At 44.9% G+C, this 14,389-nt stretch overlaps 1 protein-coding gene across 7 annotated transcripts in view; it reads right to left on the bottom strand.

Moving 5' to 3' along the window:
- The window catches only part of HTR4 (5-hydroxytryptamine receptor 4), a 171,225-nt gene that overhangs the window by 6,976 nt on the left and 149,860 nt on the right, over positions 1-14,389 (bottom strand). For 2 of the 7 annotated variants that reach the window (XM_070232611.1, XM_070232615.1), the window contains one exon: positions 10,147-10,222. The exons of the other annotated variants lie outside the window; for them this stretch is intronic. In XM_070232611.1, coding sequence (XP_070088712.1) covers positions 10,162-10,222 — 61 coding nt within the window. In that variant the 3' untranslated portion in view covers positions 10,147-10,161. The remainder of the gene's footprint in view (positions 1-10,146; positions 10,223-14,389) is intronic. 7 annotated transcript variants of the gene reach the window in all.

The following is a 14,389-nucleotide window of genomic DNA, read 5'->3' as shown; positions in this document are numbered from 1 at the left end:
CCTGTGTTACTCATCAAAATGGACCCTATGTACCACCTCAAGCTGAACCTCAACATGCTAAGTCCCCTCCACCAGGCACGGTTCTGGGTTCAGCAATACCGAAGTGCTGACTTTAGAGAGCGATAAACCACTCAGAGCCTGAAAGACAATGTCACTGATTTGTTCCTTTGATTCCTTTTGGTGACATTTTGGAAGAGTAAGTCAATTAGATGAATCAAACAGCAAGTTGACTCTAAGCATCTCAGTGAAATTTACTACTTGACAAATGTTTATTATTTCTCTGCAGTACCACACAGTTGCGCTCAATATGTTAATTGCATTTAATCAGTCTCAATTGCAAGTAGGTCTTGTCATCAGTAACCCAGATTCCAGCATCGGGCAGTTACTCTTGTGAAATTTCTACAGGATTTAGGAACGCTATCACCACTCACTTCCCTGAGGCCAGTGTCAAGCCCGGTCAGTAAAACAATTAAACACACATCAGTCAGTTATTTGGCATCATATGTTGACAACCAGCTTGTTGGTAGGTTCTCATGAATTACATTTATGATGTGCTTTGATAAAATAATTTAGTGCTCACTTCTCTCGATTGGGTGGTATGAACCAGGTACTAGACTAAGCCCTCTCCAAGCATTACCCTATTTAATCTTCACAACAGCCCTGGGAGATAGTATTATGGTCATTTTTCAGCTAAGCAAAATGACACATAGTCAGCTTCAACGACTTGCCCAAGGGAATACGGGAAATGTGCAAAGATACAGCCAATCAAACCCAGTCTATTGGATGCCAGCACCCACGTGCTTAACTGTTCTCACACAGCCCATGACCAGTATAAATTTAGAACTGTGGGCCTCAACAGGGACAAGTGGAGGCATTTTTGGTTGTCAAGGCAGGGGCGGTGCTATTGGCATCTAGTGCATAGAGACCAGGGATGCTGCTAAACGTTGTCCAATACACAGCATAGTCTCCCACAACAAAGAATTATCTGGCCCCATACACCCAGAGTGCCAAGATTGAGAAACCCTGATCTAGAATGAAAAGTCCTCTTAGCTGGCTAGAAGCAGGTGTCAGCTGAGGAACACAAAGTGAAGGGCACCAGTCTGAGCTCTCACAGAACTGTCCACTGCCACTGCTGCTGAGGTGCGGGTGAGCCGAGGGGATACGACTGGAGGAACCCCAAGCACCTGCTAGATGAGTGCTGAGGAGAATTAAGTGGGAAAGGCTCTAGAAAGGGTCAGATCATGCACTCTTAATGAGGGTGGCCAAGGAAGGTCCCAGTGAGACACGTGAGTAACGACCTTAGGGAAGTGAGTTTTCCACCTATTCGGTCATAAACTCTCAGCCTCAAAACTGCCCTTCTGTGTTTGGCTTTGTGATGCTGCAAACCAAACGTGGGCTCTGCAGGCTGGCTTCTATCAGGATCTTCCAACAGGGGGCGCTGGAGGGGAACTGGAAGCCTACGCGAAGGAAATGCTTCTCGTGTGAGCTTCCTGTCTGCTTGTGGTGCCTGCGAGCCTTGCCCCAGAAACGCTTCTTCAGCCCAGCAGAGATGGCGCCTTTCTGTAGCAGCAGCTGAGTCTCGTTTACAGTCTGCCCAACTCCTGCTTCATCAGCTTCACGGCAGCCCCTCAGAGACATCAGCTCTATCGGGCCAGTGCCTCCCTGTCAGAGATCTAAGTTTCTGCTCTGTGGGGCCCCTCCTCTAATTTTCTAAGTTTTTGTGGTTGTTCCCCGTGGTCCCTGAGCCCTAGAGGCAGTAGTTGTGTCCTGGAGTTTCTACTTCCGTAATATCTTAGAGTGTTCTTTTATACCCTTTCAGTAGTTAACAACTATATGCCTAATTAACAATTTTTTATATTAAAATATTGTTTCAATAACTGGTGTGGTTTCTGTCTCCTGACTGGATCCCATGAGATAACAGTGGGGGACAGAGGCATGTGCATATCTGGGAGAAGAACCTTCCAGATAGAGGGAACAGCAAATGCAAAGGCCCTGAGGCTAGATCCTGTCTGGAATGTCTGAGGAACAGCAAGGATGCTGGGGGCTGAGGCAGAAAGAATGAGGGGAGGATGGAAGGAATTGAGAATTGAGGTCTGTATAGGAGCCAAAGCCAGAGAGTGTGGGAGGTGGGGGCATGGCTTGTAGATCCCCATAAGGCTGTGGCTTTACTCCATGTGACGGGGGCCATGGTGGGGTTGAGCAGTGCCCTGACATGATCTGAATGCCCTCTCAGCTAGCACTATTGAGAGTAGATGGAATGGAGGTGGGGTGTAGACAGGGAGGCCAATTAAGAGGTTACAGCAATAATCCGGGTGAGAGAGCAGTTTGCTGTTGTTTTAATTCCACCAGAAGGTTTAGCCTTTACAACTTTTCTCAGATTCTGTCATGTGTGTCTATGTTTCCCTTGCCTTGTCTCACCAACTAGAGGCTGTGTCATGTGGCACTGTGACCTCAAGCGTGACTTGAGCCAGACAGACCGAGTTCCCCCTCACCAGCTCTGTGATACTTAGCAAGTTATTTAACCTCTCTGTGCCTCACTTCCGTCCTCTGTAACCAACAGTGATGATACCCACCTCACAGTATTGGCGTGTGGATTAAGTCACATAGTACATGAAAAACATTAGCACAGGGTCTGGCACACAGTAGAATCTCAATATATTGAAACCAGAATTATTCTATTTACTTCTTTCCCTCAATACCTCATCATGAGTACATAATAACAACGACAATATGTGTACAGCAGGTTACTGTTCAGAAATGTTTTCCACCTTACTTGTTTGATAGGTAAAACCTAAGAGGACTCAAGAAATAGAAGGCTCCCAGATCTTACCTTTCTCCTCCTTTTCAGAATCACAACCCGCTTTTGGCAAGCATACACACTAAAGCAGCAACAACCGACTTTCCCATCCACGGTTCCTTTTGTAAGTAGCTCTACAGGCCAGGAGATGAGACTGACATCATACAGAGAGGGGAAAAGGGAGGCTGGGAGCAGTTGCCTGAGTATCTGAGCATCATACTAAGGGAGTGGCAGAGCCTGGCCAGGACCACACTCAGACTCCCACCTGTTGCTCTTGCCCCTGAGTGGCATTGCTTATTGACTCAAATATGGGTCTTCAATAAAGGACTCAGAACCAAACACCCCATGAAATGGGCTGCACTCCAGTGTCTGAGGTATGAGGATATGCCTGAAGTGGATGCTTGTGCAAGAGAAACTTGAATGATAATCATAAGAAATCATACATAGCTCAATTTATTGAGGAATTAGGATGTGTGCCAGGCACCATTTTTAGTAATCCCATACATTGTGTCATTTATATCATACACTTTTCACAACCCTAAGTGGTGGCTACTATACTTAGACCTACTTTACAGATGAAAAGAAGCTCAGAGAAGTTAAGCAATTTATGTCAGGTCACAGCACCCATGATGCTCACACTCAAACTCAAAACACACTCCTGAACCTTCCCCCGCTTCACGGCTAAGTCACTTCCGCTGGCGATCCATGGCACCTTCTCCCACATCACGTTCAAATGAGATTTCTGATCACGTAAGATTTGCTGCCATGGAACGCAGGCACACCTCTACAGCTGCCTTTCACTCTTTTCTCCTAAGTGTCCATTTCTCACGTGCTGATAAGCCAGTCGCTCAGGAAAAACTGGAAGAGAGGTGTGGGGATGGAGTGGATATTCCGGCAGAGTGTCCCTTTATCCTGAGTGCAGCGGAAAAGCAGCCACTCTCATTAAAGGTGGGGTGGGCAAACAGCACGTCTTCTAACGACACCATTTGGGTGGGTGCTCTTGCCATGGTATGGTGGTGATGCACACAGAAAGGAGGAACTAGTCTGGGATTTCCCTGGCAGGACTCAAGCAGAGGGCAGTGCCTTTCAGATGGAGTCTGGCCTGCAGAGGCATTCCCTGGGCTTAGGAATTCCCAAGGCTCCGTGAGACATATATTTTTAATTTGGTATTTTTCACTTTCATGGTAAATAACAATTCATTCGAGCAGATTTGAGACCCTCTCACACTGCCTGGTTAATTCAGGCTCGCATTTGCATTCGGGTCCACTCTGATGCTGCAGGGACCATGGCTAACTTTACGCAGCATTTCTCAGACTAGGATGCATGAACCCCCAGCAGCCTACGGGCATATCATGGGGATCTACGCAGTCTCAGCTTGAGGAACACTGAGGAAAAGAAAGCACATGATACTGAAGGCAAACAGCACACCATTCAAATCCTCACTCTTCCGTTTACTAGTTGTGTGACCTGGTCCAGCAGATTAGTCCCACCTACCTCACAGCTTTGTTGTGACGATAAAATTAGCATCTAGACAGGGCTTAGAGAGAGGATGGACAGAGTGGGTGTAGGAATCTTCACTGTTAAGAAAACCAAGGTTCAGAAAATGTGACTTTCCCAGGGTCAGAGAAGGAGTTACGCAGGAATGGTTAAGAATACAGGCTCTTAAGGCAGGATGCCTGGGTTAAATCCCGACTTTGGTATTGAATAGCTCTGTGAATTACTCCAAACGTTCTCGGTTGTTGTGGGCATTAAATGAGATAATCCACAAAATTGCTTATTAGAATAGCGCCTGCCAAGGAGTAAGCACACCGTTAAGGGCAATTAGTACTGTTGCTATTTGATGATCAAGGTAAGACTGGAACTCAGTACTTTATTGCTGATTCAATGCAGAAATCCATTCCTTAGTAATCGACCAGATGTTTGTTCACTCAGCAATTGATCCCAGGGCTGAAAGAAACCTTCAAGATGGCTTTACAGATAAAGAAACAGCCCCAGAGAGAGAGTATCTGACAGAAGGACAAAAGTCCCCTGGTTCTGCTGGTGTAAGATCTTACTTGCGGTCTCACAGCTGCACTGGTGGAAAGCAGACCCCAGATGTATGGGTGTACCCGGGCAGTTCGAGTCCAGATGAAAAAACTCACTGCTGTTTCCCAAGCAACAGCAAGCCAGGAGGCAGCTCCCCTGAAGCTGGGTTGCTCCCCACCTCGGCATTAATTTGCTCAAACAGGACAACAGGAGTCATAATAGCTTTGGTAATTACCTGTGTCTACAATTCACTTACTGAGCAATTAGCACGCTGCTCAGAATGCCGTCATCAGCCACACACTAACAGCCCATCCGCCTGCCCAGCCGAGCACTATGAGGAAATGATCAGACTTCATTACCCATCCCCTGCCCTCCGCTGCACAGCAGTGCTCTTACAGGGGTGTTTGCAAGAAGATGTTTTAATCATTAAGATATAAGGTGCATGGGTTTGAAGAGAGTTTCACAAAAGCTGGAGCCCCATCACCTGGAAACAAAGCTCTCGCATCGGGTGTTCTCTCAATGTTCAGGGAGGAAGGAGACCTTCAAATCCTAGGCATTTATTCATTCAGCCACTTATTTAAAAACATACTTTGAGTGCCTACCACAGTCCAGGCACTGTGCCATGTCCTGGAGTTATTGGGGGGGTGGTGAGGAAAATCTACAGAGTCCCTGTCCCCTTGAAGCTCGCAGTATAGTGCGAGAGACCCACAGTGAGATGCAAAATTACAGTCACGAGAAGTGTTAGGAATGAGGAATTCGGTGGTGCTATGAGAACGCGTCATAGGGGGACGTGACCAAGGAAGTGATGATGAGAAAGATGGGTAGGGGGTAAGCAGGCAAAGGGGAGACGGTGCTGGCAAAAGGACCCACAAGTGCAAAGGCCCACTGTGGTGGGGGCAGGAGCTGCTGTGAGAGTGAAACAGTGTGAGCGTCAGTTTAAGATGTGGGCGAGGACTCAGTGAGGTGCACCATGCTGTGAACTTTGTGCTCATCCTGAGAGCAGTGGGAAGCCGGCCAAGGTTTAAGCAGAGCTGCTTCATGAGGACTTCTTGTTTTAGAAGAACATTCTAGCTGCAGTGTGTAGCATGGACTACAGTGAGGTGGGAGTGGGAGCCCAGAGGCAAATTAGAAGAACTGAGAAGAGTGTCCGAGGGAGTGTGGGTTTAGCCTGGGCAACTAAGTGGATGCTGATGCCATGAACCAGGGGCCCCCAACCACCTGGGGCTTCTCCTGTCCAGGAGAAACCCCTCCAGTTCTTCAGAGTCCTCATAGAACAGAGTTTCAATTCTCCCTCAGCTTCTTGGTTGTTCCACTCTGGACTAGCTTATCTTCGTCACTAGAAAACAGATATTCTGAGTGGTTGAGGGATCCTGGCCTCAGGTCCTCTCTTTGGTTATCAGTGGATCTACACCTTGTGATCCATTGTTACAGGGGCATTTATAACTATTCCAAAACAGGGGATATTTCCTTTAAGTGTGCTCCTCCCCCTACCCCATGCCCTCAGGGCCTCAAAGTCTCCTAAATGTGCTTCCTCACTGTAGGACCACCGGTGGTGGTGTTCTCTGGTCCTGTCTCTCTCTATCTGAGGAGTGAGCTCCACCCCAGCACCAGGCTCTACCTCCCGGCCACAGTCCAGCAGGAGATGCCAGGCCCAAGTCAGAGCACTCTACTTGTATCTCCAGGGACTATGTGACCGGGGACTGGGGACGCTATCAGGGTCTTAGTGCTTGAACTGAGAATGGGTAGGGCTGTCTGGGGTAGTCAGGTTTGGCCCATGTTTTCACAGAAGCAGAGAAAGGTGGTCCAGAAAGAGAAAAGAGTGAAGATGATGTGCAAAGTAAGCAAGAGATTACGGCCTCAGAAAGAGGAAAGCTAGTCCCCGAGAGCACCCCTATTCCTTACTTTAGCCCCAGTGAAGTCCAGTAAACTTCCTGCTCTGGGGATCCATGGGATAGCCCTGTATCTTTCCAGTAAATCTCCCTTTGTTTTTCTTTAGGAAGCATGAATGGACTTACAACTTGTGGTAAACACAGAATTACATACCTAAAATCTCACACCCACTCTCTCTTCTTTCCTTCTGGCAGAGCCTGTCTCCTAGTAGAGGCGAAAATGTCAGATGCACTGCAGCTAAGGGCTTGGCCTATGATCCTCTCCTGGCCATGGGACCTGAGGGTCTGCTAGGGAAGTGTGCTGCTAAATGTTTTCCTCCTGAATAAGAGAGAAGTGCAAGGAGAGTCTACCTTGTCTTCTTGCATTTGGTTATGTTATGTAAGGTGCGTGCCATGTTTGGAGGTGTGGCAGTTATTTTGTGACTCTGAGAGGATCATCCCAAAATGAAAACAATAGGCTGAGAACGGCAGAACGGAAAGAGGAAAATCATCTGGGTCTTCCTCAATGTTGTTGAATCACTGAATTAACCAATCTTGAAACTACCAAACTCTGGACTTTCTTTCTTATAAATTGATAAATGACTTTATTGTTTAAGTTAATTTTAGTAAGGCATTCTAATGCTTTTAGGCCAAAGTGTTACTATGTGGCATGGTCCCTGGCTTTCATGTTTACAATGACTTCCAACACTCTGCCACATCCAAATCCCACCCACCCTTTAGGACCCCACTCAATGTCCATCTCTTCCTGAAACCTCTCCACTACCCTTCAGCATTCACTGTCTGTACGGACACAAATTACCTGCTAATGTTAGGTATCTGGTCGGGCACGTGTCTGGCTTCCTGAAACTCTTGGAAGGCAGAGTCCATATCTTCTGTTATAAGAGGTAACAATCTTTCAGCCCTCTCTACCAGACCCTGCACTATGTGCTTTTCAATATTATTGCACTTAACGCTTACAATCAGTCTATGATGTCAGCACTATTATTTTATATGTCTCCACTTCACAGATAAGAAAACTGAAACTCAGGGAGGTTAAGATTTGCCAGAGGTCACACAGCAAGCAATTGGCAAAGCCAGGATTCAAACCCAGGCATGCTAGAATCCAGAGCCCTTTTTGCTATTAGAACTTGTTTCTTTTTAATAGACAACCTTATTTCTTTTTAATACTTGTTATGTAGCTCACAACACCACATAGAGTATAGAATATCATAAAATCTATAGAAATATTTACTGAGTGGACTACAGAAGGAGACAATCCTCCCCCACATTGCCTGGCACCGGTATTGATTACAAAGGATGTTGGCAACTGTTCTCTCATTGGTCTGCACAGTAGCCCTGTGCTTTGCACCACTCAGAAAAGCTCTGCATGTGCAATGTTGCTTTCCATCTTTTATGTTCAATTCCATATCTTCTGGAGGGGGAGGGGAGGCATAACCCCCTCCACACATCCCTCTTTCAGAAACAGCCCTGCTGTGGGTATTTCTGCTTCTCAGTCTCTCCATGGGTTGGAGACTGAGAAAGCCACCGTGGCACAAAAATCACATCATGGGCTGGGGTCATTCCCATGGAAACCCCTTGGTAGAGAAGCTGGGAGTCTGAGGATGAAAAAGGGATATTTTCCAGCTGGTACAGGATAGGAAGGGGTTATGGACTGAATGTTTGTGTCCCTCCCCAAATTCATACATTGAAGTCTTATCCCCAAATATGATGGTATTTGGAGGTGGAGACTTGGGGAGGTAATTAGGTTTAGATGAGATCACGAGGGCAGGACTCTCATGATAAGATCAGTGTCCTCATAAGAAGAGGAAGAGAGACCAGAGCACTCATGCCCTCTCTCTTCCTCCCCACAAGACTCTCCCTCTCTGCCATGTGAGGATACAATGAGAAGGGATCTGTCTACAAGACACGAAGAGGATTCTTACCAGAAACTGAATTTGCTGGTACCTTGAGCTTGGACTTCCCAGCCTCCAAAACTGTGAGAAATAAATGTCAGTGGGTCAAGCCACCCAATCTATGGTATTTTGTTGTAGCAGCCCAAGCTGACTAAGGGAGGAGGTCTCAAGGAGTCAGAGAAAGAATGTGTGTGGAGGGAGAAGGAAACACAGTTCAGGTTGTGGAGATATGACTTTTTCCCTTTAAGCCATTAATTTAGGAAAATCTGAGGAATCAAGAGAAAATGAACTCCCAGAGGGGCAGGTGTTTGCATGTGTTTCTGTGAATCTTTCACTCACAACACCTCATTTATCCAAAGGTCAGGCATCCAGTGACCTTAATATCCAGAAACCCACACGCCGTGTTTTAGTTTGTTTGTTTGTTCTTTTTAAAGGCCTCTGAATCATGAGAGTAATTGTTACAAAGGTGTCGATTTTTCTCGTAGTCTTCCTTGGCTTTTTACTCAGAGAATATTTAAACTTAGTTTGCATACAACTCTAGAAAACGCGGCTCTTCCACACGCGGAGGAACAGAGACTGGAAACCAGAGGGGAAGGGAGATGTGCATGGCTAGTGGTAGACGAAGTGATTACGGGAAAAAATGACAGCTGATGCATGCAGAGAGAAAACAAACAAAAGACGGTCAACAAAAATCAACACAGCGAAACCAACAGGGGCCATTTAGTGCAGAGGAAAACATTTCAAACATCTCTCAAGGCCATTACTGTAATGTAAGATAACTTAATAAGGGAAATTCAAAATAACAACTTTGAGCAAAGTTACTCAAAATCTGATTTGATACTGGAGGAATCCAAATAAATTCTGTAGTACTGAATAAATGCTAATTTCCCAGCATTGATAAATGTTCCATGGTTCTGTAAAATGTTAGCATCAGGGGAAGCTGTGAGAAAGGTATATAGGAGGGCTCTGGACTGTCTCTCTACTAGCCTTCCATAGACAGAATAAAATAAAAGGTTTCAAAATAAAACAGTTTTAGAAAACTGAAACAAAAAACAAACACACCCTGATTTAGTCACAATCATTTGCTTAAGAAACATGAAGGGGTTCACCACTTAGGGCCAAGGAAATACAGGATGAACTGGGGCCTGGGATGACCCAGATGAGAGAACCTTTGAGGACCGTGATTCCACTGGCTGAATTCAGCTCCATCAAGTGCTCATCTCCCAGAGGACTTGAGAAAGCTGTGCTCCCAAAACAGGGAGGAAGCCTAAGACAACGTTTACAAATTAATGAATAGAAAATAAAATAAAGCCTCCAAACCATATGAATCTTTGGACTTCAGATCCATAGCTATCAAGATCCAGAAGGAACTCTGGGCTTAGGAGGTCTGTGTCAACAACTGTGATGTTTCCATTATTTGATGTGTCCACTGAACTCAACCTGGTCCAGTGACGACAGAAGAATAAGCAGAAACCAAGGACGTTTTGTAGGAAGAAGTGAATGGACAGACACAGACTCATAACACAGGCAGGGACAGACTTACAGAGCACGTTCAGAGTTAGACAGGAACTGGTCTATTGCAGAAGAGCAGGAGGAAGCTGCAGACAGAGGAACAGCCACTTTTAGGTGAAACAGAAAACAGCCACAGATGAGGGAGAGCCAAGCAGACGTTGGGAAAGAAAAAAAGAAAGAAAACATAAAGGTTAGTGGACAGGTAATCTTAGCCTAAGTGAGCATTCTAGTAGCCTCAAAGTGTCTCATACACTGCTGGTAGGAATGTAAACTGGTGTAGCCATTATGGAAAACAGTACAGAGATTCCTCAAAAAATTAAGAATAGAACTACCATGTGATCCAGCTATTCCACTTCTGGGTATTTATCCAAAGGACACAAAAACACTAACTTGAAAGGATGCATGCACCCCTATGTTCACTGCAGCATTATTCATAATAGCCAAGACTTGGAAACAACCTAAGTGCCCATCGACGGATGAACGGATAAAGAAGATGCGGTCTATATACACAACGGAATACTACTCAGCCATAAAAAAGATGAAATCTTGCCATTTGTGACAACACGGATGGACCTTGAGGGTATTATGCTATGAGAAATGTCAGGAGGAGAAAAACAATTACTATATGACTTCAGTCATATGTGGAAGATAAAAAAACAAACACATAGATAGGGAGAACAGATTGGTGGTTATCAGAGGGGAAGTGGGTGGGGGAGGGAAAAATGTGTAAAAGGGCACATACATATGGTGATGGATAAAAACTAGACTATTGGTGGTGAACATGATGCAGTCTATACAGAAGTCGAAATATAATGATGTATACTTGAAATTTATATAATGTTATAAACCAAAGTGACCTCTATAAGATTTTTTTAAAGAGCCTTTAGGGAAGATAGGGAGGGGAATATAATTATATCACAACATGGTTGTACCACACAGTACATCTAAAAAGCACTTTTACAGCTAGTATCTCATTTGAGTCTCACGACTACCTGAGAGGTTCATAGTGCAGGTTCCTACCTTAATTAACCAAGTCAGGACACAGACACAGAGAGGACAGCTACCTGTCCAAGGGCACCCAGATAGTTAGCAGCTACGGCAGAATGAAAGCCACGTGTGTTCTGAGTTAATTTCCACGGTGTTGTGGCCAAGGTATGTACAGAAAGCCACCCCCGCCCACTTCCTCTTCCTCAACACTAGCTGCCACTTATTGAGTAATTAGTGTGTGCCAGGTCCCATCCTGCATTCCTCACATGAGTAATCCCGTATACTATTCATGACCACCTTGTGAGGTAGGTAGTATTAACCCCCCATATTCTAATGAGGAACCTGAGGCTTAGATGCAACGGGACCCAGATAATCTAGTTAGTAAGAAGAACTGTGACTCAACCCCAAGGCCCTCTGACTCCGATGCACACACCTTTAAAATGTGAGCATCATGATTCTCAGAGCCTCGCTTCTAAAAGCTCAAGCTTCCTGTGCTCCCAGCTCGTCAGATTCCAGGCCAGGCAAGCAATGAGGCTCTTTTCTCCTGGAGCTCCGGGTCCCATTTCAAGAAGGAAGAGCCATCCACGGCTCCCTCGTGTTTCCCAGAGATGCCCCAAACCCCTGTATTAGGAAAACCCATCCCAATGTCCCCTCCACCCCTTCAGGGCTCCAGGTTCTAAAAGGCTCTCCCAACTCTGTCCACCTCTTCCCTTGTCAAAACATCAGGTTCTACTTCAGATGAGGCAAGAGGCCAGGCACAAAGCCAGGATCCTGGAACTGGAATTTTTCAGAGCAATCTGATTAAAATAATTCATTGTAAGATTAAAAAGCACAGACCACACCCTCTTCTGCCCTCTTCTCTCTTCTTTAGCTCATCAGTTATGTCTTTGTTGAAGAATCTTTGACAATATGGTTGGGTCTACATGGCCACGTCCTCCATCCAGCCATCTCTGACCATCTCAATATGATAGTCTCTCTCCCTCTTTTAAACAAACATAGCACTTTCTGCTTCTATAATTTATTTGACAATATAAGCTGCCTATAAATGCAACTTGTATGTGCATTTAAATAGCATATCTCCAGATAAATTACAAGCCCCTTGGGTGGAGGAATCATGACTTATTCATCTATCCCAGTTAGGTTTTTTATTGACCATTAGCTAGGCAATGGTGGGTGAGAGCCAAACGTTCAAATTCTAATCTCAGCTCCATTACTTAGAAGCTTTGCAACCTTGGACCTCCCCATGCCCCAATTTCCTCATTGACAACATAGAAATAACAACAATGCCTCCCTGGGTGAGTATGGTGAGTGTTAACTGGAGCAAGGCGAGCTCATCCTGTGCTCATCGTGCCTGGCCTGGGGCTTAGTGAATGTCAGCTAGTACTACTGTAGGCAAACTTTAATTACGTGATTAAATGGTGATGTGGACCCCCAACGTTTTCTTCCTTCAACTGGTTCTCTCCAGTCCTTCATTAGTCTGATGATAGGCCTTGATATCCTTCACTAACAAAGCTCTCTAAGGGTTACCATGTGATCACCATGTACATTCTGTGAATATTTCCAATCACAATAATTCACATGCTGGTGTGAAAATTTAAGAAAGAAACTCAGAAACTTTCAGTGGGCTAGAAATAAACAGTTGAAGATTTAAATATCTGGGAATCTGTTTGCATGACATGCTTTCCTGGAAATCAGACAATCAGGACCCAGCTATTCAAATGCTAGGAGCCACGTTGCATTCTAGAGCAAAAGGAGCTGAGACCACACCTTCGCCCTGGGTCTGCTACAATTCGGCAGTTTCAAGTATTCCTGTGGGTCTGGGATTACACGTGGGATACTATAATTATAAACTATTACAAATAAGTAATACTTAGCATATATAGAAATATGTGCTGTTTTATTAGACCTTAATTATTTAATTAAAATTTTAACTGCTCTTATTTATTTACTCATACTTATTTATACATTTCCTTTTAAATGCAAGTAACACTATTATTTTTCTTGGCTATAACCCTTAGTGAGTCTGATGAGTGAACTTTCGAGAATGCAATGTGTAGGTAAGTTAAAGACATGTCTGAAAGTAGTGAGCAAATTCTGGCATAAAAACTTTTCCTTGTGAAAATCTCAGAAGAGGATATAATTCTTACAAATGCTTTTTTGTGCTGCACTGCACTTAAAAATGGGAGATGTGATCAATGTTACACATTGAAGTAATGTTAAGATAGAATTTAAAAGATTAAAATAAAACTTTAGATTTTCAGAAATTTTATAAGTTGTATTAAAGTTCTTGTTACGGTCCCATGTCCATGTCAACCTTGCTGAATTAACAGTATGGTTTTCCTGTGACCTCTGGCTGGCTGTGTTCTCACTGGCTCGAGTGACTATGTAAAACCATGCCCAGTTGAATCCATGTTTTAATTTACAGAGACTGCTTCTTACATTTGTAATGCAGACCAGGATCTTACTAAGCCCTTTGATGTCCATTATTTAACTTTTTACTTACCACAAACCCAAGAGGTTAGTGTTGTGAAGGTTGGAAGGGAAAAGAAGCCCACGTCCCCTTCCCCTCCCCAGACAATGTGGAAGACTTTAACTGATCACACTAGACCATGCTAACTGGTCAGTCTTACTTTTCTTAAGTTCAGACATGTTCGGTCCGGGCAGGTCCTTAGCCCCAGCAGCTTGGGACAGAGCTGGGCTAAGTTACAGACACAAGAAGCAGCACAATGCAGGCTGCTTGGGCTGTTGTTTGGATGGTGATGTGACAGGTCAGGGATTGGCTGGTGGGTAACCAACTGCCTGGCAGCAGGTGTTAGGAAAATGAAAGCCAAGAAGACAAGCCTTGGTGGCAGACAGAGTGAAGAGGCCAGGCAGAGAGCTGGGCTCCTAGAATAATGGTTCAGAGTACTTCAAACATTTGGATAGCTCCTGAAACTTGCTTTAACATTCTAAGAGCCCTGGCTTTCCTTATTAGCTCCACCTCTGTTACTCTTGGGGGAACTCTTTGCTACTTAAAAGGGTCTTATCCACAAATGTTGAGTTAATACCTTAAAATCGTTTGCCATAGGCTCAGAAGAGAAGGCTACATCTGGCCCACCATAGGGACCCACAGGATGTCTTTCCCGGGCAGGAAAGTCATATGGTCCTCTTCCTCAGTCTCCTGGACAACAGTTGGGGAGCAAGTCACAGAGCGGTTTGGGAACAAAGCTTACTGCCATAACCACAGGCAGGTCATTAGCTTCCCCTGGAGTGGCAAATCCCTACATACAAAGTGCACTTCCGTATAT

The sequence above is a fragment of the Equus caballus genome, chromosome 14, assembly GCF_041296265.1.
Source record: "Equus caballus isolate H_3958 breed thoroughbred chromosome 14, TB-T2T, whole genome shotgun sequence".
Classification (NCBI taxonomy): Eukaryota; Metazoa; Chordata; class Mammalia; order Perissodactyla; family Equidae; genus Equus; species Equus caballus.
Note: the sequence above shows the minus strand (reverse complement) of the source record. Positions and strands in the feature narration are given on the sequence as shown.